The sequence below is a fragment of the Astyanax mexicanus genome, chromosome 3, assembly GCF_023375975.1.
Source record: "Astyanax mexicanus isolate ESR-SI-001 chromosome 3, AstMex3_surface, whole genome shotgun sequence".
Lineage (NCBI taxonomy): Eukaryota > Metazoa > Chordata > Actinopteri > Characiformes > Acestrorhamphidae > Astyanax > Astyanax mexicanus.
The window spans coordinates 61,679,702-61,706,777 of record NC_064410.1 but is presented as its reverse complement, the minus strand read 5'-3'; the positions used below and the strand labels follow the sequence as shown (position 1 = coordinate 61,706,777).

General features: G+C 40.6%; 1 protein-coding gene across 1 annotated transcript in view; it reads left to right on the top strand.

Moving 5' to 3' along the window:
• kcnh8 (potassium voltage-gated channel, subfamily H (eag-related), member 8) overlaps window positions 1-27,076 on the top strand; it is a 167,551-nt gene that overhangs the window by 44,453 nt on the left and 96,022 nt on the right. The window contains exons 2-6 of the mRNA XM_049476012.1: window positions 3,357-3,590; window positions 7,153-7,284; window positions 20,576-20,706; window positions 21,818-22,052; window positions 23,860-24,017. Coding sequence (XP_049331969.1) covers window positions 3,357-3,590; window positions 7,153-7,284; window positions 20,576-20,706; window positions 21,818-22,052; window positions 23,860-24,017 — 890 coding nt within the window. The remainder of the gene's footprint in view (window positions 1-3,356; window positions 3,591-7,152; window positions 7,285-20,575; window positions 20,707-21,817; window positions 22,053-23,859; window positions 24,018-27,076) is intronic.

The following is a 27,076-nucleotide window of genomic DNA, read 5'->3' as shown; positions in this document are numbered from 1 at the left end:
AAAAATATATACTTTACTGTACTTAAAACACATTGAGAAATGTCTAAATATGCTGTAAATATATATAAATAAAAGTATGTACTTACTTACAGTATATTAAAAGGACATTAATATTAAGCTTTCATCAAATGTTTGAAAGTAAACTTTGATCATACTTTTTAAAAAGTACAATATAGTGTATTTTAAATAAATAGACTACTGTGAAGTACACTTTCAGTTTACTATAATTCAATATACTTCTAAAATACTTTTCTATATTTCCAAATATACTTTTTTTTTACATTTTTAGCAAAGTGTGTTAAAAACAGCTGTTACAGTAGTTCACTTGAATTATTATATAACTTTTTAGAAAATAAATTAAATGATTATATTGACTTTAAAAATTTAAAGTAAATTTGTAGCAAGCTAAAAATTGTAGTACAGTATGTTAAAATATATTTTTATACCCAACAAAGTACATTAGAAGTGTGCTACTTACAAAAGACAGGAACAAGAAGCATATTTGTACTCTAATATAAATATATTTAACATTAATTAATAGTACATTTCTTATATTCTCTGTGTATAATAGTGACACGAGATGTAATATTCATTAAATATATTATAATTTTACTTTAAACATATTTAAAATATGGGGTTACATTACATTACATTACATTACATTACATTACATTACATTATATTACATTTGGCAGACGCTTTTGTCCAAAGCGACTTACAATAGTCAAGTACAATGTAAAATAAGTTTAAAGGAAAAACATCTTTGGATAGGGATAAAAGGAGGTCAAAGGGGAATAATAGGATAGAGGAGTGAAGGAGAGGAAGAAGGAAATGAGGTTAGAAGTAGTTAGTGTGTTAGAGGTGTTAGGAGAGTAAGTGCTCTTTGAAGAGCTCTGTCTTCAGGAGTTTATTAAAGATAGTGAGAGATTCTCCTGATCTGGTAGTAGAAGGTAGTTAGTTAGAGGTGTTAGGAGAGTAAGAGCTCTTTGAAGAGCTCTGTCTTCAGGAGTTTATTAAAGATAGCGAGAGATTCTCCTGATCTGGTAGTAGAAGGTAGTTAGTTAGAGGTGTTAGGAGAGTAAGTGCTCTTTGAAGAGCTCTGTCTTCAGGAGTTTATTAAAGATAGTGAGAGATTCTCCTGATCTGGTAGTAGAAGGTAGTTAGTTAGAGGTGTTAGGAGAGTAAGTGCTCTTTGAAGAGCTCTGTCTTCAGGAGTTTATTAAAGATAGTGAGAGATTCTCCTGATCTGGTAGTAGAAGGTAGTTAGTTAGAGGTGTTAGGAGAGTAAGTACTCTTTGAAGAGCTCTGTCTTCAGGAGTTTATTAAAGATAGTGAGAGATTCTCCTGATCTGGTAGTGGAAGGTAGTTTGTTCCATCATTGGGGAACTCTGTATGAGAACAGTCTGGATTGCTTTGTGTGAATGTTTGTTTGGCAAAGCGAGGCGACGTTCATTGGAGGAGCGCAGCGGCCGGGAGGTAGCGTAAGCCTTCAGGAGCGAGTGCAGGTAGGAAGGAGCTGTTCTGTCATCACCTTGTAGGCGATTGTAAGAGCTTTGAATTTGATGTGAGCATCAACTGGTAGCCAATGGAGCTCAATGAGCAGCGGGGTGACATGTGCCCGTTTTGGCTGGTTGAAGACCAGACATGCTGCTGCGTTCTGGATCATCTGGAGTGGTTACATACATGAAGTAGTTAAATGTTTAAATGTTACTTTAACTTGTAACTTTTACTTGTATTTAAAATAGTTCCGTTTTAGTACAGTTAAGAACACTTAGCACAATTTCAGTAAGACTTTTGTACTATTTTTATACAATTAAAATTGTTCTATTTTATCTCTCTTTAAATATACTGATTAATAATAAAGTGGCTACAAGAACACTTTAGTGCACTATAGCATAATAATGCTTAGTACACTTTAATCTACTTTTTTTCACTAGGAGATGAACGTCTGCAGGATGTGAGGTTGTTATCAGTAGATAAGCAGTGTATAATAGCAGGAGTGATATGTTTGAGTTACAGTAGTGGGGAGGAGATACTGTCTCTCTGGTTTATGAAATGGAAAACTCTCACTCCTGCTGTCAAAATCATAGGAAATCTCATTTCTGATTCACACAACAGGAAATCGTCCAACTGTGAAAGCTCATCAAAAATCCCAGAAAACTACAAAACAGATGCTGCTTTCAGATGTTGGTCGTGTGAAACAAGCCTGTAGCAAAATTCTACTCTATTCAGCTCTCTCCATTTACTACATACTAGTGCATCTCAAAAGAATTTGCATGTCATTAAAACATTACTAAATTTTAACAATTCAGTTTAAAATGTGAAACTCTCTATGTAAAATATCATACAGATGTATTAAACACACAGTGATCTATTTTAAGTGTTTAAATCTTTTATTATTGATGATTTTGGCTTACAGCCAATGAAAACCCAAAAATCTGTGTCTCAGAAAATTAGAATATTTTATAAGACCAGTTGGTACTTTTGGCAGTGTGGGCAGTGTGCCAATTCCTGCTGGAAAATGAAATCTGCATCTCCATAAAAGCATGACTTGCTGTAAGTTTTTTGGGGGAATTTCTTAAATCTATCTAATTGTTTTGTTGGGTTTATTGACTAAGTAAATTTTACCTATAAGCTATTTGAATAAAGCAGAAACTCATTGTTGGCATTGTTGACAAAGCTGCTAAAATGGTTCCTGATGGACCCATTATGGATCCTGATGACCTGCTTAAAACATCAGGTTAGCTAACTAAGCTAACAGCTAATGAAGCTAATAGCTAACAGAGTATATCATCCCTGTCCAATGAGTATCCCAATTTTGTTGATTTTTAGTCTAGTACATTATTTGAATACACTAAATGTTCATTACACGTTGTAAAATTTTCCAAAAATGACATAAAAATAAACTTTTTTTTTCACATTGACTTCCATTGAATTTTAAGAATGCTTTATTTCTCCCTTTCAAAGTTGCTGATTTGGAGATGCATTTTTTTTATTGTACAGTGACAATATATTAGTTATCTTATATATGATCTGGGTTTTAGGAGTGAACTAAACTGTGGAATATTAGCCCAAATATAGATGCCTTTTTTATTCTGTATATTTTGAAAGTCTTGGCAGCAGAAAATCAAAGGAAATCTGATTTCTGCAGATCGGATACGGATTAAACAGATTAATCTCAGTTTGGATGCTCTAGATGCTCAAATGGTTGCACAATATTGTTGTATTTCAGGTGGTTTCTATGGTATAGCTAGTTGGTTAACATGTTGTTAAGTGGTTATTAGATGGTTGCCATGGTGTTCTAAGAGAACATAACACAATTTAATAAAAGTGTCTTTCTTTGTTTCTTCCCACAGACAGCAACTTCATCCTGGCCAATGCTCAGGTGTCGAAGGGCTTTCCGATCGTGTACTGCTCTGATGGATTCTGCGAGCTCTCAGGTTTTGCTCGTACTGAGGTCATGCAGCAGAGCTGCGCCTGTAAGTTCCTGTACGGTCCTGAGACCAGCGAGCAGGTCATCCTGCAGGTGGACACGGCTCTGGAGCAGCGCAGCGAGCTCAAAGAGGAGATCATGTTCTACAAGAAGACCGGTGAGAGGAAAAAAAAACACAATATAAACACATAGAAACCACATTTACCATCCTATAGTGTACTGTAACTTTCTATAATCCTATATCGAATACCTATAGCTTCATATATGGTATACTCCCATAGTCCTCTAATACTGTACCAGTAGTCTACAGTAGTTTCCCACAATCTGCTGTAGACTGCAGTCTACTACACTGTCCTACAGTCTACTGTACCTTCCTGTAGTCTATTGCACTTTCCTACAGTCTACTGTACCATTCTGTAGTCAACTGTACCTTTCTGTAGCCTACTGCACTGTTCTACAGCCTGTACCTTCCTTTAATCTACTGCATGGTCCTTTAGTGTACTCTATCATTCTATAATCTACTGCACCATTTTAATGGTCTACTGTACCTTCCTGTAGTCTATTGTACCACCCTGTAATCTACAGTACTGTCATACAGTCAATTGTACCATTCTATAGTCAACCGTACGAATCTGCATTCTTGTAGTCTACTGCAGTATTCTACAGTCTCCTATACCCTTTTATAGTCTACTGTACCTTCCTGTAGTCTACTGCACTGTCCTACAGTCCACTGTACCATCATATAGTCTACTCTAACTTCCTGTAGTATACCATGCTTTACTGTAGTCTACTACACTGTCCTACAGTCTCCTATTCCCTTCTATAGTCTGCTGTACCTTCCTACAGCCTACTGTACCTTCTTGTAGTCTAATGCAGTGTCCTACAGTCTACTGTACCTACCTGTAGTCTACTGAACTGTTCAACAGTCTACTGTACCATTCTTTAGTCTACTGTACCTTCCTGTAGTCTACTGCATGGTCCTTTAGTCTACTGTACCATTCTAGTCTACTGTATCTTCCTGTAGTCTACTGCAGTGTCCTACAGTCTACTGTACCTTCCTGTATTCTACTGAACTCTTTAACAGTCTATTGTACCATTATTTAGTCTACTGTACCTTCCTCTAGTCTGCTGCATGGTCCTTTAGTCTACTGTACCTTCCTGTAGTCTACTGCACTGTCCTACAGTCTAATGTACCTTCCTGTAGTCTACTGCACTGTCCTACAGTCTAATGTACCTTCCTGCAGTCGACTGTACCTTTCTGTAGTCTACTGAACTGTCCTACAATCTACTGTACCTTCCTGTAGTCTACTGCATTATCCTACAGTATACTGTACCTACCTGTAGTCTACTGAACTGTTCAACAGTCTACTGTACCATTCTTTAGTCTACTGTACCTTCCTGTAGTCTGATGCTTGGTCCTGTAGTCTACTGTACCATTCTATAGTCTACTGTACCTACCTGTAGTCTACTGCATGGTCCTTTAGTCTACTGTACCATTCTAGTCCACTGTACCTTCCTGTAGTCTACTGTACCATCATATAGTCTACTGTATCTTCCTGTAGTCTACTGCATGGTCCTTTAGTCTACTGTACCATTCTAGTCCACTGTACCTTCCTGTAGTCTACTGTACCATCATATAGTCTACTGTATCTTCCTGTAGTCTACTGCAGTGTCCTACAGTCTACTGTACCTACCTGTAGTCTGCTGCGTGGTCCTTTAGTCTACTGTACCTTCCTCTAGTCTGCTGCTTGGTCCTGTAGTCCAGTGTTTCTCAACCTTTTTTATATCACGACACCCTTTAAATATATGCGAGATATCAAGGCACCCCAGTTTAAGGGGGGGGGGGGTGTGCTGGCGCAGTACTTCAGGTGAGAACGGGGGGGGGGGGTGTTGGGGGGGGGTTCTGGCGCAGTACTTCAGGTGAGAGAACGAGGGGTGTTGCTGGCGGAATTTGACATAAAATAGCGCGTGCATCGCGTGGGGGACAAAAACTTTACAGTGTTTCCCAATTTAGGGGCTGCATCCTTCAGAGGCTGTATTCGAAGACAGATTGCGTCACAGCTGCGCAGTAATACACCGCCTCTGTGGGTCGCATCCTTCATAGTATGCTGCCTGTGAATTGGGACACACCCCGACACGAGCTGACTCTGGAAAGGAAATATGCACGTGAGGCGCAATATTTTGACGGCACCCCCGATGAAGCCAGACGGCACCCCAGGGTGCCGCGGCACCCTGGTTGAGAAACACTGCTGTAGTCTACTGTACCAATCTATAGTCTACTGTACCTACCTGTAGTCTACTGCATGGTCCTTTAGTCTACTGTACCATTCTAGTCCACTGTACCTTCCTGTAGTCTACTGTACCATCATATAGTCTACTGTATCTTCCTGTAGTCTACTGCAGTGTCCTACAGTCTACTGTACCTACCTGTAGTCTGCTGCATGGTCCTTTAGTCTACTGTACCTTCCTCTAGTCTGCTGCATGGTCCTTTAGTCTACTGTACCTTCCTGTATTCGACTGCACTGTCCTACAGTCTAATGTACCTTCCTGTAGTCTACTGAACTGTTCATCAGTCTACTGTACCTTCCTGTAGTCTGCTGCTTGGTCCTGTAGTCTACTGTAACAATCTATAGTCTACTGTACCTACCTGTAGTCTACTGCACTGTCCTAGTCTACAGTACCTTCTCGTAGTCCACTGTACCATCCTGTAGTCTATTGTAGCATACTGTTAAGTACTGTACCCTCATATAGTTTACTGCACTTTTCTGTATTCTACTATACCATCCTTTAGTCTACTGTACCTTCCTACATTCTACTGTATCTTCCTGTAGTCTACTGTAGCTTCCTATATTATACTACAATATACAGTGTGTTCTGGTAGCCCTATATTGTACTCCTGCAGTCTTCTGTATCTGCTTACACACTACTGTGCTGTTCTGTCTACTGAACTATCCTATATTTAAAATGATAAGTTCCTATAGTCTACTGCAACATACTGTAGTAACATACTAGCCTGTAGGCCACAGTACTTTCCTTTAATATTCTGTACCTTCCTGTAGTCTACTGCACCTGTCTACTAAGTACAAACTCATCATGTAGTTTGTTCTCATTCAGCTTTGTACATTTTCAAAGTTTTACTAATGACAGCCTTTTCAAACGAGGGCAATCAGACGAGAAAAACACAATCCTGCCGTCTACAGTATGTTCCTAAAGGAGGAGTGTTCTAGTGCTAGTAAATAGTCTGTACAATGTAACCTCACCCAATCAAGCGTTTTCTACATACAGAGGAAGTAGATTTTCCTCCGATCTTTCATCATTCCTGCACTCGTTTAACAGCGGCTTGTTTTTCCTTCAGCGTTTTTGTGTTCCTCGTAATGGTGAGGCTTTCCTTCAGCACCAAACAAGAGATCTGACACAGACCTCGCCAGCTGTGTGCAATCAGACGGAGTTCCCCTCCAGGCTCCCAGTAACAGGCTATCACTGCACACACACACACACACACACACACGCTGTAATGGTCCTATTGTTCTCCGAGGCTCCACAGTGATGGATCCTCCCGATCTGTGTTTTCTGTGCTTGCAGACTCTGGAGATATCTTGCACCCTGATTTATAACTTCGTCATCATCATCATCATCATCATATAGTGTGTGTGTGTATTTGTGTGTGTGTGTGTGTTGTCTTACTCTTTTTCTGTCTCTTTCTCTTTTCTCTAACACAGGTAGTGTATTCTGGTGTCTGCTGGACATCGTGCCCATTAAGAATGAGAAAGGAGACGTCGTGCTCTTCCTCGCTTCCTTCAAAGACATCACTGACACCAAGGCCAAGGCCTTCATCGAGGAGAAGAAGGAAGGTGTGTGTGTGTGTGTGTGTGTGTGTGTGCAATGCAAAGAATCCATTAACAAAAACGAAACATTTTTTTTTAATCCACAGAAGGAAGCATAATTATTTTAAGGCTCTTTATTTGGGCTTATTGTAACTAATTGCACATAAAAGCACATCCACAAAAATGATGAAGACAACTACACCTAAATCCACTCATTTGTGTCATAGTGAAGAAAATCTAGACCAAGACTGAAAGTATCTTCTCTATGTATCAAACTGATGCTTAATCTGTGTCTCTTCTAAAACTTAATCAGAAGTAAGCATCACAAAATATGTAAAAACAATCAAAATTTGCCATCAAATAAAAACTTTAAAAAAATTGAAAGAATGAAATATTTTGATTCACAACCAGCAGCAAGCAAACTTCTGAGCTTGTTGCTAAGCTAAGCTAGCTCATTGCTAATTGTAGTTCTCCCCTCAGTAAAGTAAGTATGTTAGCTAGCTTGTCGCTAAGGTTAGCGAGCCCATTGCTAATTGTAGTTCTCTCCCCAGTAAAATTAGTATGTTAGCTAGCTTGTCGCTAAGGTTAGCTATATAACAATAGTTAGCTCCCCGGTAACATTGGTGTATTAGCTATCTCATTGCTAATGGTAGTTCTCTCCGGTAAAATTAGTATGTTAGCTAGCTTTTCACTAAGGTTAGCTAGCTCATCGCTAATTGCAGTTCTCTCCCCAGTAAAATAAGTATGTTAGCAAGCTGGTCGCTAAGGTTAGCTAGCCCATCGCTAATTGTAGTTCTCTCCCCAGTAAAATTAGTATGTTAGCTAGCTTGTCGCTAAGGTTAGCTATATAACAATAGTTAGCTCCCCGGTAACATTGGTGTATTAGCTATCTCATTGCTAATGGTAGTTCTCTCCCCGTTAAAATTAGTATGTTAGCTAGCTTGTCACTAAGGTTAGCTAGCTCATCGCTAATTGTAGTTCTCTCCCCAGTAAAGTAAGTATGTTAGCTAGCTTGTCGCTAAGGTTAGCAAGCCCATCGCTAATGGTAGTTCTCTCCCCAGTAAAATAAGTATGTTAGCTAGCTTGTCGCTAAGGTTAGCTAGCTCATCGCTAATGGTAGTTCTCTCCCCAGTAAAATTAGTATGTTAGCTAGCTTTTCACTAAGGTTAGCTAGCTCATCGCTAATTGTAGTTCTCTCCCCAGTAAAATTAGTATGTTAGGTAGCTTGTCACTAAGGTTAGCTATCTCATTGCTAATTGTAGTTCTCTCCCCAGTAAAATAAGTATATTAGCTAGCTTGTCACTAAGGTTAGCTATCTCATTGCTAATTGTAGTTCTCTCCCCAGTAAAATAAGTATGTTAGCTAGCTTGTCACTAAGGTAAGCTAGCTCATTGCTAATGGTAGTTCTCCCCTCAGTAAAATAAGTATGTTAGCTAGCTTGTCGCTAAGGTTAGCTAGCTCATTGCTAATGGTAGTTCTCTCCCCAGTAAAATTAGTATGTTAGCTAGCTTGTCACTAAGGTTAGCTAGCCCATCGCTAATTGTAGTTCTCTCCCCAGTAAAATAAGTATGTTAGCTAGTTTGTCGCTAAGGTTAGCTATCTCATTGCTAACAATAGTTAGCTCCTCTGTAACATTAGTGTATTAGCTATCTCATTGCTAATGGTAGTTCTCTCCCTGGTAACATTAGTATTACATTACATTACATTACATTACATTACATTTGGCAGACGCTTTTGTCCAAAGCGACTTACAATAGTCAAGTACAATGTAAAATAAGTTTAAAGGTAAAACATCTTTGGATAGGGATAAGAGGAGGACAAAGGGGAATAATAGGATAGAGGAGTGAAGGAGAGGAAGAAGGAAATGAGGTTAGAAGTAGTTAGTGTGTTAGAGGTGTTAGGAGAGTAAGTGCTCTTTGAAGAGCTCTGTCTTCAGGAGTTTCTTAAAGATAGCGAGAGATTCTCCTGATCTGGTAGTGGAAGGTAGTTTGTTCCACCATTGGGGAACTCTGTATGAGAACAGTCTGGATTGCTTTGTGTGAATGTTTGGCAAAGCGAGGCGACGTTCATTGGAGGAGCGCAGCGGCCGGGAGGTAGCGTAAGCCTTCAGGAGCGAGTGCAGGTAGGAAGGAGCCTGTTCTGTCATCACCTTGTAGGCGATTGTAAGAGCTTTGAATTTGATGCGAGCATCAACTGGTAGCCAATGGAGCTCAATGAGCAGCGGGGTGACATGTGCCCGTTTTGGCTGGTTGAAGACCAGACGTGCTGCTGCATTCTGGATCATCTGGAGTGGTTTTACTACACAGGCCGGGAGGCCAGTTAGCAGGGCATTGCAGTAGTCGAGGCGTGAGATGACGACCGCTTGCACCAGGAGTTGGGTGGCCTGTTGCGTCAAGAACGGTCTAATTTTTCGGATGTTATAGAGCGCAACGCGGCAGGACCGAGCAACTGAGGCCACATGGTGCGTGAAGGAGAGTTGGTCATCAACCTGAACACCCAGGTTCCTAGCAACCTTTGTCGGTGAGAGAGAGAGAGAGTCGATACTTATAGAGAAGTTGTGTTGAAAAGATGGTTTTGCTGGTATAACCAGAAGTCTTTGAGAGATTTAATTGAAGGTGATGCTCCTTCATCCATGAGGATATGTCAGAGAGACACTGCGATATCCGTGCAGAGATTGAGTGATCTTCAGGTGAGAACGACAGGTATAGCTGGGTGTCATCAGCAAAGCAATGGTAGGAAAATCCGTGTGAGCGAACAACCTGATCAAGAGAGGTGGTGTATATGGAGAAGAGAAGGGGTCCCAGTACCGAACCTTGGGGAACCCCAGTGGATAAGGAGCGGGCTGAGGACAGCTGTCCTTGCCACGACACCTTGAACGAGTGCCCAGTGAGGTATGATCTGAACCATGACAGCACATTGTCTGCGATCCCCATGTTTGAGAGTATAGTTAGGAGGAAGTCATGGTTGACTGTGTCAAATGCGGCCGAGAGGTCCAGCAGAATGAGCACTGAGGACTGACCTGCAGCTCTGGCAGTTTTCAACGCTTCAGTCACAGACAACAGAGCCGTCTCGGTAGAGTTTCCTTTTTTGAACCCAGATTGGTTCTGGTCCAGAAGGTCATTCTGGGAGAGGAAGCCAGAGACCTGATTTAGAACTGCTCTTTCTAGTGTTTTAGAGAGAAAGGGTAGCAGTGAGACCGGTCTGTAGTTGTCAACCTGGGCGGGGTTGAGAGAAGGCTTTTTAAGCAGTGGTGTCACATGTGCTTGTTTGAAAGCAGTCGGCAATACACCAGAAGTTAAAGAGGCATTGATCGTGTGAGTGATAGCCGGAATGATTGCAGGTGCGATAGTTTGCAGTAGGTTTGAAGGAATTGGGTCAAGCGGACACGTAGTAGGACGGCTACGTGTTAGGAGAGCCAGTCTCTCGTTCTCAGTGAGAGAAGTGAACGAGGAGAAAGCAACGCCTTCGGTGGAGGGACACTGGGCAGTAGAGAATGTAGTAGGACTGCTACATTGTGCATCAGTAAACTGGTTGCTGATGGCCGCCACTTTGCCAGTAAAGAATGAGGCAAGTGTTTCAGCCGTAAGGCATGTAGCAAATAGTTTCCGGGAGTCTGTGAGAGAGCAGAATTTATTGTGATAAAATTCAGCTTTAGCAGTAGTGAGGTTGGCTGAAAAAGAAGCCAGGAGCAGTTGGTAATTTTTTAGGTCTGCTTGTTTTTTGTTTTTTTGCCATTTTCTTTCGGCAGCTCGGAGTTTGGAGCGTAGTTCCCTGAGTGTGTCATTTTTAAGCCATGGCTGCGGTTTGTTTGAGCTAATGGCTCGAGATGTAAGAGGACAGAGGTTGTCCAAACAGGAGCTTAGTGTGGAGCAGAGAGTGTCAGTGGCATCATTTACATTGAGTGATGAAAATGAGCCTGGTGGAGGCATATTGTCAGTCACCAGCGAGGAGTACTGGTCTGCTGGGAGATCTCGAAGATTTCGGCGGAACGAGACCATAGTAGGAGTAGCTGTGGGTTTATTTGAAATATGAACATTGAGTTTCATAAAGTAGTGATCTGAGACGTGCAAAGGAGTGACAGTTAGAGAGTCGGTGTCACAGTTACGAGTGAAGATCAGGTCTAGATGTTTGCCAGCTTTATGTGTTGGAGGGCTGGGGACCTGCTCCAGTTCGAAAGACTGCATGAGGGATAGGAAGTCTGTGAAGCTGGTACTGTCATGGTGGATGTTCATATCCCCTAGAATGAGCATGGGACAATCTTGCTCAGGGATAGAAGACAGTAGCATGTCAAGTTCGTGTGTGAATTCGCCCATTTGTCCAGGAGGACGGTAGAGAACAATAATGGCAAGTTTTGCTGGAGTATTAACCAGTGTGGCATGATACTCAAATGTATTGAATGTGTTTGCCGGTAATAGTGGAGTATGTTTTAAGCCATTAGTGATTAATAGGCCCGTTCCACCTCCTCGTCCAGAGAGACAAGAAGTGTGGGAGAAGGAATAATAATTGGAAAGAGCAGCCGGAGTAGCAGTATTTTCAGGTTTGATCCAAGTTTCAGTCAGGGCCAGCAGTTGTAATGACTGATGATTCGCATTAGAGGCGATAAAGTCTGCTTTATTAACAGCCGACTGGCAGTTCCATAGCCCAACAGAGAATGAGGTAGTAGTGGGCGTGGTTTGTTTTAGTGGACGCAGGTTAGTATGATCCTGGCGCCTGTTTGTGTTTTAACGCCTTCTGTGCGTGCCGGAAATAACTGAGATGTGTTGGGAGCACATTTTAGGAGGCAGTAGGACGGGCTGCCTTGTCAGTGTCCTTGCTCGGTGGACTCGCGCAGGTAGACTCGCAGGTCTTTACCCGCGTTGGTCTTCACACGAGAGGGTCTTCACACAACAGCTGACGCCTTCGGCTGACGCCTCGGCGAGTGTGAGTGACGAAATAGGATTCTAGATTGCGCACAGCTGTCTTTTAAAGCCGTGAGTAACGCCCCCGAGGTCCGCAAACAGAGAAAGTGTGAAAGAGGGGGTTTGCCACGCCCCGCTCAAGTGAGAGTCGCCCAACCTTGTCCGAAAAAGCGCGCTGAAAAGCACGTTTGCTGTTGCTGCTACAGCGTATCTGAAGTGAAAGTAAAGTAAAAAAAGTAAAAGAGCAGTCTGGTGTAGCTTGAAGTTAGCTCGCTCATGCTAGCTTTTGTTCTCTCCCTGGTAAAATTAGTTTTTTAGCAGAAGTAAGCATTGCAAAATATGTAAAAACAATCAAAATTTGCCATCAAATAAAAACTATAAAAATAAATTATGGAAAGGAACATTTGGATTCACAACCAGCAGCAAGCAAACTTCTGAGCTTGTTGCTAAGCTAAGCTAATTGCTAATGGTAGTTCTCTCCCCACTAAAATTAGTATGTTAGCTAGCTTTTCACTAAGGTTAGCTAGATCATCGCTAATTGTAGTTCTCTCCCCAGTAAAATAAGTATGTTAGCTAGCTTGTCGCTAAGGTTAGCTATCTCATTGCTAACAATAGTTAGCTCCCTGGTAACATTAGTGTATTAGCTATCTCATTGCTAATGGTAGTTCTCTCCCTGGTAACATTAATAATAATAATAATAATACATTTTATTTAAAGGCGCCTTTCAGGACTCTCAAGGTCACCGTACATAATACAATGAAAACAAAGCAGAAAACATATACAAACATCATTAAAACAACAGTAAAATAGGGAAGCAATTTAAAAATATCATAAAATGAGGGAGCAGACTAAAGATTGTATGCTATCCTAAACAGGTGCGTTTTGAGGCGTGATTTGAAAATGTGGAGAGAGTCAATATTACGGATGTCTGATGGGAGAGAGTTCCAAAGACGGGGGGCAGACCGGCTGAAAGCTCTTAACCCCATGGTGGTCAATCGGGCTGGGAAAACAGTGAGACTAACAGATGAGGAAGATCTGAGAGTGCGACTAGGTCTGTTTATGTGAAGGAGGTCGGTGAGATATGGAGGGGCGAGATGATGGATAGCCTTAAATGTGAGAAGTATAAGTTTATAGTCAATACGGGATTTAACTGGGAGCCAGTGGAGCTGCTGTAAAACGGGACTGATGTGGTGAAAGGATGGGGTTCTAGAGATGACACGGGCAGCAGCATTCTGCACCAGTTGTAGCTTATGAAGGGACTTGAGGGGGAGACCAAACAGAAGAGAATTACAATAGTCCAGGCGGGAAGTGACCAGAGAGTGAACCAAAATGGAAGTATTGTCCGAAGTGAGAGAGGAACGGAGGCGGTTTATATGACGAAGATAAAAGTATGCCGACCGAGTGATGTTATTTATATGGGTTTGAAAAGACAAAGTACTATCAAGGACGACACCAAGACTTTTTACCTGGGGGGAGGGAGAAACCAAAACATTATCAATGGGGATGGAAAAACTATTTGCTTTTGCAAGAACAGATTTAGAACCAATGAGGAGAACCTCTGATTTATCACTGTTCAGTTTGAGAAAATTAGAGGAGAACCAAGACTTGACTTCCTGTAGGCAATCACAAAGGGAAGGGGGAGGAAAGTTGGAAGTGGGTTTGCTAGAAATGTACAGCTGGGTGTCGTCCGCATAACAGTGAAACTGAATATTATATTTGTGAAAGATGTGACCCAAAGGAAGAAGGTAAATGATGAAAAGAATAGGACCCAGGACGGAACCTTGGGGAACACCAGAAGTGAGGGGCGATGGCTTAGACGTGAAAGTTTTTAGTTGGATAAACTGAGTGCGTTCAGAGAGATATGAGCTAAACCAGGCCATAGGTGTACAGGAAAAACCAATGGCTGATAGTCTTTGAAGGAGGACAGAATGAGAAATGGTGTCGAATGCTGCACTTAGATCAAGGAGGATGAGTATGGATAAGAGACCTGAGTCAGCTGCAGTCAAAAGGTCGTTAATTATTTTGAGGAGAGCCGTTTCTGTACTATGATGGGGACGGAAACCAGATTGAAACTGCTCATAGAGGTAGTTATTTGAGAGGTGGGAGTGAACCTGGGTAGCAACTGTCTTCTCTAGGATTTTGGAAAGAAAAGGCAGATTAGAGATGGGACGAAGGTTGTTAAAATTGTTAGGATCAAGACCAGGTTTCTTTAAGATAGGGGTTACTGCAGCAGACTTTAATGACAAAGGGACAGATCCAGAGGTGAGGGAAGAGTGAATAATGGCAGTTATCATAGGCAAAATAGAAGAAAGACAAGCTTTAACCAGAGTTGTTGGGAGAGGGTCAAGTTGAGAAGTGGAAGGTTTAGATTTATGAATAAATTTTGATATATCGGAGGCAGTGGGAAGGAGAAAAGTAGTAAGCTAACGAGCGAGCTAACATTAGTATGTTAGCTCGCTCATGCTAGCTTTTGTTCTCTCCCTGGTAAAAATAGTTTGTTAGCTAGCTCGTTGCTTATGGTAATTCTCTCCCAGCACTACAGCTTTACTACAGACAAAGAGTTAGAAATTGACATTTTATAAAATCCATTTCTAAAGATTTCTAAAGTTTATTTCCATTAATACCAGCTGTAAGCTTTTAACCAATGAATTATTACAAATCACCCCTCTTTTTTAAAACAATAAATGATTTTTTTATAATATACTTTTAAAATATACTTGATTCATTGTTTTCAGTTTGATTTAATTAGGTTTGTACAAGAATTGCACAATTAGACCAAACAATCAGGAGTTGAAATAATGTCATATAATATAATAATAAGAAAAATCTGATAACAAAACCAGAAATGTAACACATCAGAACTAATACAACATTTTATAATTGCTGTACATAAAAGTTAATTCCAGCAATTAATTCAAAATTTCTCCATAATTTAATGTTTAAGATAAAAGCATGGATGGAAATGTTGAAATCAGATTATAGTGAGGGGATCTCGGTCCTGCTGTAACCCTGAATATGTGCTGATATTCCAAAAACACGCTAAAAAAGACCAGAATAGAAAAGACAGATGGATGAATGAATAGATAAAAGAATGGATGGATAGACGGAGAGATGAGATACTGTATATAGAAGATGGGATGGCTAATGGTAAGGGGTGGAGATCATACCCCACCCCAGGCTTCCAGCGCTGAGATACATCTATAAAAGAGAAGAGTGCAGTCAGCAGGGAGTCCAGCAGCTCTGTGCTTATAATAGACCCTAATGAATCCAACCCCAATCTACTACCCCTCTCACAGAGAGAGAGAGAGAGAGAGAATAATCAGCCAATGACAAAGTGAGGGAGGAAGGGCAGAGGGAATAATGAGAGATAAATGACCGTAGTGGACGGAACAGAGAGATAGAGGTGATGAAAGACTGGGATTCCCTGTCCGCCGTCCTCTGTGAACCTGCTGGAGGCTTTCTGTGATCTAGGTTAGGAGTCTGATGGGAATCAGGTGTTTTCCCTCCTCTAACAGCTTCTTTAGCCCCGCCCCCTCACCTACAAATGACTTAAACAGCCTAAATCAGTACAAACATGAATTTTCATCACTTATGAACTAGTCCTCCCAGTCTGTTCACTACATATACTATATTGGTCAGTAAAACAGCAACTATGGACAATAATATCCGAGCTACGCTGGGCGAGCTGCAGCTCCTCCGCGCTCCGGCGTCTACATAAACAAAGGTTGGTGCACAAACTGCGTGTTGGTAAACAGCCACTGCTCCGAGGCGACAGAACAGCTGACTGTGAAGTGTCGTCCCCACTATCTGCCTCGTGAGTTTTCGGCGGTGTTCGTGATTGCTGTTTACATAGCACCGGATGCTAATGCTAACAACGCGCTGAAGGAGCTTTATGACAACATCAGCTCGCTTCAGAACAAGCATCCGGACGCGTTCTACGTGGTAGCGGGGGATTTTAACCACGTAGAACTGAAGAACACGCTGCCGAGGTTTTACCAACACGTGAACATTCCAACGCGAGGTAATAACACGCTGGACCGTGTTTACTCCTCTGTGAAAGACGCTTACAAAGCCTTCCCCCGCCCCCACCTCGGGCTATCGGACCTCCATCATGCTGGTCCCCGCATACCACCCCCCACTGCGACGCTCAAAACCCACACAGAAAACCATCACGGTGTGGCCCAGTGACGGCGCCGCTGTGCTGCAGGACTGCTTCGGCTGCACAGACTGGCAGGTCTTCAGGGAGGCTGCTGAGTGTGAGGGGGAGCTGGATCTGGAGGAATACACATCTGCTGTTCTCGGGTACATCAGCAAGTGCGTGGAGGATGTCACTACTACCAAGACTGTGACTTGCTACCCGAACCAGAAGCCCTGGCTGAACGCAGAGGTGCGTTCCCTGCCGAAAGCCAGGGATGCTGCCTTCAGATCTGGAGACTTGGATGAACTCAGGAGGGCTAGAAGAGAGCTGACTGCTGAAGTTAAGAGGGCAAAAGCTGCATATGCTCAGAAAATCCAGGGACACTTTTCCTCCCAGGAAACAACACGTTCTACGCCCGCTTTGAGAACCCTGACACACCCCCCAGCACCAGACTCCCACACTCACCAGGAGAGGAGCCCCTCAGCGTGACACCAGCAGAAGTAAGGAGGACGCTGAGGAGGATTAACCCCCGGAAAGCTGCCGGCCCAGACAACATCCCCGGACAGGTGCTAAAAGACCAGCTCTCGGACGTCCTGGCCGACATTTTCAACGCGTCCCTCATCCAGGCAGCTGTCCCCACTTGCCTGAAGACCGCCACCATCATCCCGGTCCCCAAGAGCTCCACAGTGACAGGTCTGAATGACTACCGGCCAGTAGCCCTCACTCCGATAGTCACAAAGTGCTTTGAAAGACTGGTTCAGACCCACATCAAAGCCACCATCAACATCACTGTGGATCCACACCAGTACGCATAACGGAAGAACCGATCCACAGAGGATGCCATTTCCTCCGTGGTCCACACTGCCCTCACCCACCTGGAGCAGAAGGATTCCTACGTTCGGATGCTCTTTGTGGACTTCACATCTGCTTTCAACACCATGATTCCTCAGACACTGATAACCAAACTCTCCTCACTTGGACTGAGCTCTTCCCTGTGCAACTGGGTCCTAGACTTCCTGACCAACAGGCCGCAGTCTGTGAGGATTCACAACATCTCCTCCCCCTCCATAATCCTCAGCACTGGCTCCCCTCAGGGCTGTGTGCTGAGCCCCCTCCTGTTCACACTGCTCACCTCTCCATCCAGGCTGTCATATTGTGAAGTTTGCGGACGACACGGCAGTGGTTGGATGCATCACGAACAGAGATGAGTCCAGCTACAGGCAGGAGGTGGAACACCTGGAGGATTGGTGCAGAGAAAACAACCTCTGCATCAATGTAAAAAAGACAAAGGAGATGATTGTGGACTTCAGAAGGGGCAAGCATGCCCACCTCCCCCTGCACATTGGAGGATCTGCGGTGGAAGTGGTTGACAGCTACAGGTACTTGGGTGTGCACCTGACCAGCAACCTCACCTGGAGCAACAACACTTCCACTCTGGTCAGGAAGGCACATCAGCGGCTCTACTTCCTCAGGAGGCTGAGACGAGCTGGACTCGGGAGAGCAGTCCTCACCTCCTTCTACAGATGTGTGGTGGAGAGCGTCGTGTGCTCCAGCATCAATGTGTGGCATGGAAGCTGCTCTGCTGCAGACAGGAAAGCACTGCAGAGGGTGGTGAAGGCTGCACAGAGGATTGTTGGAGCTTCCCCAGCACCACAGACATTTACACCTCCAGGTGCAGGAAAAGGGCCACCTGCATCAGGAAGGATCCCACCCACCCAGCACACGCACTTTTTGTCCCACTCCCCTCAGGCCGGAGGCTGCGGAGCATTAAGTGCAAAACAACAAGACTCAGAAACAGCTTAATTCCGGAAGCTGTAAGACTCTTAAACTCCACTTAACAAACACACTGCACTGACACCAAGGACAAATTACTGTTTACTGTTTACCAACATGGACACTTTATCTCCACTGCTCTAATTCACATTATCATGCTGCTATAGCACACTTGCATTCTGGACTTCATGTTGCTGAACCTTTCTACTCTCTATTTATTTTTGTTTATTCTTTGGGATATTTATCTATCTATTTTGTATATTCTATTTCTTTTATTGTATTCTTTTTTTATCTATATATCTATTAATAACAGCTCTTGGGTGTAAAACTGGATCGTGAGATCACAATTTCGTTCCACCTCATGTACCACATGTGATGCGAATGACAATAAAATCTCCTTGAATCCTTGAATATACAGAAACTGAGCTGCAAAAACTTTACAAATTGACTATATATTTCTCTTATTCAGACTCAGACAACAGTATAGTACAGATAAAAAGAGGCTGAGATATGGTTGTGTAAGAAATACTATTATTATTATGACTATTATTTTGGAAAAAGGAAAACTAATTGCAATTTTTCAGAATGAGCCATTTAAGGGCTCTGTCACTTTTATGCAAATAAGCTGTTGCTGGTCATGCCATGTTTTTATTTGAAAGTTCTTACACCTCCCTCATCTGCTGACTTGGCAAGGACAAGTAGGTACAGATCCCTCTCTCAGACGAAGTCTGTTGGCTAATCCTGCTGTGTACTGTCTGAGGTTCTCAACCAATGTGTGTGTGTGAGAGTTCGGAAATTGACAGTTTCCCAAAAGTTTCTTAGCATTAAGAACATTTTAATATGGAGAGAGAAAGAGTGCTCAGTGTAAAGCTCGCTCGACCAAGTAAGAATGATCCTAGTGCGAAGAACCTTTTGGGAAACCCAGACGGATAAATTGAGAGAGGATTCCAAAGGAAAAATAAAGAAATTAGACTAAAACTAAATCATTTTTTTGTAAATTGTGAACTAGCATTAGTAAATAATAAGATATACATATTGGTACAACATTTTGAATACACTAGAAATATTCATATTCATCATTTTATGTCGTATTAGATGATTTAAAGGTAATGTTTATGGAAAAAATATAATTTTAACTACTTTTCAAAGTCTAAACATGATTAAAATGGTGAAATATGACTTTCCAAACATTAAACGCTGTTCCTTACAGCTGAATAGAACAGCAGGGTTAAGCAGGTCAGCTGTAGAAAGACGTGTTCCACATGCTGCACCTGCTTTTGTGTAACAACAATATGGTGGTGCTGTATAGGGGGGCAAACAGGTGAAACAGGCCATGGTGAAAAAAGCCCTGGATGCCAAATTACTCTTATTTGCTTTTTCTATGAAAATAACAGTAAAGATATTTTTTTTTCTTTTGCATCAAAATGACCTTCAGAAAAATGACCCTCAGAATTACCAGTGGAGCATTATTCCTCAGTGTGTTAGAGCACTGGTGCCAGTACAGAAAAGGGGAATGGTGGTGATAATGGGGGACTTTTATTGTGAATAACTTACGTAAATGCTCCTTTTAAATAAAATATCCAATCTGCTTCATAAATACACAAACACAGCTTCACCTTTACATCAGTCTTCTGTCAGGATAAACATAATATTGATAAAACTGATGAGATTTAAAAGGAGAACTTTAGATTTGCTACCTTTGAACATGTCGTATTGTGAGGTAAAAAAAAAAAAAAAAAAAAATATATATATATATATATATATATTTGTGTGTGTTCATGTAAATTTCTGGCGTATTGATATCTCAGCAACAGAAAACACGCCAAGAATTTCCCCCCGGGGATCAATAAAGTATCTATCTATCTATCTATCTATCTATCTATCTAACACAGGAGCTCCACTGACCGAATACAACCCAGACAGACGTCAACAGTCAGACGTTCATTGCTATTTTGGCAATTCAGGTGCTTAAACTCACAGCAGTGCACAAACCCAACATCTTTACATCTACAATAAACAGAATAAAGAATAAAATATAATTCCTCCACAGCGTAAACCAGCAGCTCAGTTTCCTCTGTTGAGAAGGTCCAGGTAGCTGCACCGTTAAAATAGCAATCCACCAAAGTCAGAGCTCACCTGAATCTTAAAGGAAATGATGAGCAAGAGACACTCTGATTGGTTTATTTCACGTTATGCCCAAAATGAACCACACCCATGATTAATTAAGATTATTAGTACATGCCTTTTGTGCATTTCAAAACACCCAAGGTCTACTTTTCCTATCATAAAATCACTAAAATAGGGCCCTAAAATATTAAGCTTTTTTATTCAAGCTAGTTAACCAAATAGTTAATTTGAGTTTGATAGACTAGCTTGATCACCAGCATGACAAAACTGACCAAGCTGGTCATCAAGCTTGTCAATTATCTTGGCTAGTTTGGTAAAGATGGCGTTTACACACTGATAAACTGGGTAATAATCCATCATAATTTCTTTTGCTGGTTTCCAGGGCGTCGGCGTGGGCAGGTTAAGGGTGGGTCTCCGTTCAGCTCGGCTCGTCTGCGCTCCAGTACCGTCCTCTACCACATCTCTGGACATCTTCACAACCGGCAGAAACAGAGCAAAATCAAACTCAACAAGGTGAGAAAAGATATGTTTTATAGATTTCACTCACTTACGGTCTACAGCAGGGGAGTCCAAACTTTTTTTGTTGGGGGCCAGAAGGAGAAATATATTTAAAGTCACGGGCCACAGACTCTGTAATAAATCAAGCACTCTCTCCGCTTTTAGACTCTTTGGCTCTTTTTCTGCGCTAGAACTGTGCACCCTCTCCGGTTTTAGACTCTTTGGCCCGTTTTTTGCGCTAGAAATGCTCACTCTCTCCTCTTTTACACTCTTTGCCCCGTTTTTTTGTGCTAGAAATGCGCACCCTCTCCGCTTTTAGACTCTTTGGCCCGTTTTTTGGCGCTAGAAATGCGCACCCTCTCCGCTTTTAGACTCTTTGGCCCGTTTTTTTGCGCTAGAAATGCGCACCCTCTCTGCTTTTAGACTCTTTGGCCCATTTTTCTGCGCTAGAAATGCGCACTCTCTCCGCTTTTAGACTCTTTGGCACGTTTTTCTGCACTAGAACTGCGCACCCTCTCCGCTTTAAGACTCTTTGGCACGTTTTTTTGCGCTAAATATGTGCACCCTCTCCGCTATTAGACTCTTTGGCCTGTTTTTCTGCGCTAGAACTGCGCACTTTCTCTGCTTTTAGACTATTTGGCCTGTTTTTCTGCGCTAGAACTGCGCACTCTCTCCGCTTTTGGACTCTTTAGCCCATTTTTTTGCACTAGAAATGCGCACCCTCTCCACTTTTAGACTCTTTGGCCCGTTTCTGACACCTAGCTTTCAAACTTTGAATCTCACATTATAAAATCCTGCTTAACAGCGGGCCAACTTTCATTCTATTTCTAAAATACCTCGCGGGACGCTCCAAAAAAGGAAACGGGCCGCAAATGGCCCGCGGGCCGTAGTTTGGACACCCCTGGTTTAGAGTGTAGATACTAGTTAATCTGACTGAAAGAAATGATCACTTTTTACAGGGTAAACATGTATCTGGCCTACAGTATCTGGATTTTCCTGAGAAGCCCCGATTCTGTGTTCCTCTAACTGTATTAGGGATTAAACATCAGGCAGTACACTAATAAGCCCATTATCCCGCAGCTTCTCCATCTGTAACCCCGCCCCCTCCCTCTCTCTCTGCCAACAGAACGTGTTCGGCGACACGCCGGCGCTGCCCGAGTATAAGGTGGCAGACGCCAAGAAGTCAAAGTTCATCCTCCTCCACTTCAGCACGTTCAAGGCCGGCTGGGATTGGTTAATTCTGCTGGCTACCTTCTATGTAGCCGTGACTGTTCCCTACAACGTGTGTTTTATTGGTGATGAGGAAGATATGCGCAGCACCACGGTCAGCGACATCGCCGTGGAGATTCTCTTCATCTTCGGTGAGGAAGCTACGTCTACTGTCTGGCCAAAAGTATTAGAACACCTGCCCATTCAGTGTTTAATCTGAAATCAAGTGTATTAAAAATAGGGTACCACTTTAAAATAAGACTACCTTTATAAAGGGTTTATAAATTGTTTACAATTAGTTTATTAATGGTTACTAATTAGGTTGTAAATGCAGGGCAACAGTATAGATGGCTGTGGGTTCACTATTTGACAAACAACAGGTCATTGTTGCCCTTTCTACGTATGTGTTATAACTGATTATTAATAATTTCTAAAGCATTTACAACCTAATTAGTAACAATTAATAAACTAATAATAAACAATTTATAAACTCTTCATAAAGGTAGTCTTATTTTAAAGTGGTACCAAAAATAGTTATCCTGCTTTTATTGGAGTAACTGTCTTTTCCATGTCTGTTTGGCAAGTTGGTCCAGCTGGTGAGGTTGGTTGGCCAGATTAGCGCTTAACCAGCATAGGGTATGTTGGCACGGTGGCTTAGTGGTTAGCATGTTCACCTCCCAGCACTGGGGTCTTGGGTTCATGTCCCTATCTGGGTGAAGTTTTTATGTTCTCTCTGTATCTGTGTGGGTTTCCTCTCACAGTCCAAAAACATGGAGATCAGGTAAATTGGATAGACTGAAAAAAATGTAAGTAAATTAAATTTCAGATCAATTTAAGTAACTTCAACTCGGTTTCAAGACTTAAATGTTACACAGAGTAAATAAGTGAACTGAACTTCAGTCAAGCCTTTCTTTTAGTAAACTTTACTTCATTTATTTTTACTGAATCAATCCTTTCTTTTAGTAAACTTTACTTCATTTATTTTTACTGAATCAATCCTTTCTTTTAGTAAACTTTACTTTATTTATTTTTACTGAATCAATCCTTTCTTTTAGTAAACTTTACTTCATTTATTTTTATTGAATCAATCCTTTCTTTTAGTAAACTTTACTTCATTTCTGCATACAATATTATCTAATTACAATTACTTAATTTATACAATATTACTGAAATTTAAATAATTGTAGTTTAAACACGCATTCAAATATTAACAAAATCTCAAAGATTTATTTTGTAAGCAGACCAAGTCTCACTGTCTCAACACATGGACGGCATGTAATACATTATTTTTAGTAAACTAGTATAAAGAATGTATTACATGCCCTCCATGTGTTGAGACAGTGTAATATGTGTGTTTTAACTTAAATTATATAAATTTCAGGAATTATAAAAATATTATGTATCAATTTATTTTTTGTGTAATATTGTATAAATCGTATTATTATTTTATAAAACATACTAACAGTAATAATATTAAATAAAATAAAACTGCTGTTTTTTAAACAAAGCTGATATTCTGGCCAAATTCAGATTTTGTTCAGATTCTGACCTAAATCGATATAAACAAAATAAAATAGAATAAATATAGCATTTTGATTCACATTAATAGACTCGATAAGTTACATTTTTGAGGTTGTTTCCATTTACTGTATGATAAATCAATAATGTAATTATTGTGACAGGCTTATTTAAAACTGAATCACTGAATCACAACACCAGTTAAAAATGTCAATGGTCCGGACCTTGGCCTTACGAAACTTTCTCTAACTGGACCGAACTGAATTGTATTTAAATACCCCTGATGTAGAAAATACATTAAATAAACACTAAATGAGAAGGCGTGTCCAAATTTTTAAATGTTCATGTATGATAAACTGTAAGTGTTTGGATGTTCTCTGTATCTGAATATATAAATATATAATATATAAATCTGAACCTGCTGTTTCTGGCTCATCACAGACATCGTGCTCAGCTTCAGAACCACGTACGTCAGCAAGTCGGGCCAGGTGATCTTTGATGCTCGGCAGATCTGCATCCATTACCTCACCACATGGTTCATCATAGACCTGGTGGCTGCGCTGCCCTTCGACCTCCTCTACACCTTCAAAGTCAGCGTGGTGAGTTTCTGCCATCAATCATTAATCATTTATAGACAAAGTTCATAGAAAATTTCAGGCTTTTTGGAAGTTTGTAGACTGTTGCTAAGTGGTCGCTAGGGTAAATTGCATTTGTTTTGAGGTTGCTACAGCATTTTAAGTGGTTGCAATGGTGTTCCCTAGTGGCTGTTAATGGCAATGACATCCTAGATGCTTTTTAGATGGTTGCTATGGTCTTTCAAAGGGTTGCTACACTGTAAAGACTCCCTTAGAAGCCTTTTATTGACATACATGGACCAGTCACCTGTACAGGTGTGGGTGAATGGTGGGTAAATAAGGACTGGGAAGGATACATCAGCTGCGTCCTGGAAATTGTTCTGAACGTGGCCTGCCCACTTCAATGTGTGTTCTATGGTTTAAGTTAGTGGTTGTAGTGGTGTTTCTAACAGGTTGCTATGGAATTTCAGTTTTTCCATACAATATGATGTCTTTTGCCAAAGGATATGTTATAATAAATGTATATTTTGTTGAGGGAAAATGCTTGTGATAAAGGCTTGTGATATCTGCAGAAAACTACACACAGTGAACCATCAGTCTCTGTGTGCTACTGTAGATGAGTTACAGAGAAATATTAATTACTGTAGGTACTATTTACTTGCAATGTGTTTTTTTTATAGAAATTTTAAAATTGTCTTAGATTTATTTTATTTATACATACTTATATTTAGCTTTTTGCCTATTTGACCTACATACCTGTTTATAATATAGTTAAATATAGTATACAATATTATTTTTGCTACTTTAATTATTATGATTTTCCTGTTTTAATTTTGATTTCTAATACATACAGTTTTTTCTCTTGCTGTTGATTCTTTTTGTTGGCTAAAGTTATGATGTTCTTTGAGCTGCATTTTATGAATGGAAAGACTTATATAATAAATTAAGTTATTATTAGACCTGTCACAATAATTACAATATCAAATTATCGTATGATAAATGTACACAACATCAATAAATTGAGCTAAAATAAAAATGTTATATTATGTTTTTTTAGCATTTAATATTTATTTCCATTTTTTTCCCATTTTTTTCCAATGTTGGAACTTTCTTAATAATTAATAGTCTATTGCTTTTTTTAAAGAATGTATTTGCATTTTTATGCGATTATTGTATTAATATGTGAATTACATAAAATTATCTGAAGAAAAAAGAAAATATAATTTTGGGGGACAGAATCATCCAAACTAATAGAATTATTATAACAGGCCTAGTTATTATTATTGTATTATTAACGTAATTATTAGGATTTTAAGAGTGTAAACCGGATTCTGTACTACCTGCTCTACAGTTTCTAGCTTTGTTGTGTAATTAAATCTGCTGCTATTATACTATTGTTGAAAATCAGCGCAGTGCTGTAATAGAGATCCACTCTGCTGCCCTGTTTATCTTTCAGTTCTGTATCATCCACAGTTCTATAATTATTCAGGTTATTGTATTTGTAGTGGTGTTATCAGGTGTTATCATGTGCTTCAGTACTGCTGCTTCCGTCATTTCATTTCCCTTCATCTAAAGCTGGAGTGTTAAACTCAGTTACACAAGAGACCCTATTAAAAAAATCTTAACAAAGCCGGGAGCCGGTGAACGGGTGATTTTATTTCATTTTTAAATAATATTTCACTTTTTAAAACCAAACTATTCAGTGTTTATTTAAAATATTCTAATAACTGCAAAATATATCTGATACAGACCTCCAACAAGTTACTGAGAGAGAGAGAGAGATCTAGAGAAAGATAGAGACAGGAAGTTAGAGAGGTAGAGAAAGAAAGAAACATTTATAGGAAGAGGTAGAGAGAGAGAGGTGCAGAGAGAGATAGAGAGGTAAAGTGAGAGAGACATAATAAGAAAAAGAGGTACAGACAACAAGAGAGAGAAACATAATGAGAGAGAGCTAGAGAGAGAGAGAGACATAGTGAGAGATAGAGAGGTAGAGAGGGAGATTAGCCAATAGCTGTTCTTAAAAAAAAAAAAAAAACATTTTTATTAAATAATGGGTCTATGCTTCTTCAGTGTTGCAATGTTAATTACAATTATTCTGAATAGATTTCACTCATTTAAACAGCCCAAAAATGATCTAAAACGTTAATTTTTTAATAATTTTATTTCTATTTTTTCCCATTTTCTCAACAATTTCTAAGGCCAATTGCCCAACCCAGTCATTAGGACTCCCCCTATCACTAGTGATGCCACAACACCAGGAGGGTGAAGACTAGCACACGCCTCCTCCAATACATATAAAGTCAGACTCCGCCCCTTTTTGAACTGCTGCTGATGCATCACAGCGCTAACGCTCGGAGGAAAGCGCAGCGACTCGGTTCTGATATATCAGCTCACAGACGCAGCCTTGTGCTGATCCACATCACCCTAGGAGTGATGAGGGGAAAGAAGAGTGCCATCTACTTGTAAGCCCCCCAAACCACTAGGCCCAAATAATAACACCCTCTAATAATTCCCAAAGCAATTAAACAAACAACACTACTGCCTAGGGGTAGTAGATAGTACCAACTGACTCGGTCCCCACTCAGGTTTGGATAAATAGTGGTGGATTACCCAAGGTGAAATAAGAGAGAGATGATGACGTTTCACAATGTGTCTTTATTAGAAAATCTAAAATAAAAATAAAAAAAAACAACAACTCGTTTGCTCACAAGAATTGACCCAAAATCCACAATTGGCAGTGTTAATAAAGGAATTAATTGCCTGGTAGCATGAACGTGGGAAAACTGGTAGTATAATACCCCAAAAGAAAATAAACGAGAGTTTACAAGAGTTTAAGGGCTCAATTATAACCAAATACTTCAAAAAAATTATATAAATAAAATAGATAACACAACAAACTCAATCAAACAAATTCAAAATTAACTTAAAGAAAACACACTCCACCCCAAAAGAGAACCCTCACGACTTGTACCTCAGCTTAGTTAACACGAGATTATAATAATACCTCCTCCCACCAGGCCCCACACTGTCCAACTGGTTCAATTGAATGTGATGCAATTTTAATGTAAAACAGAATTGGCACT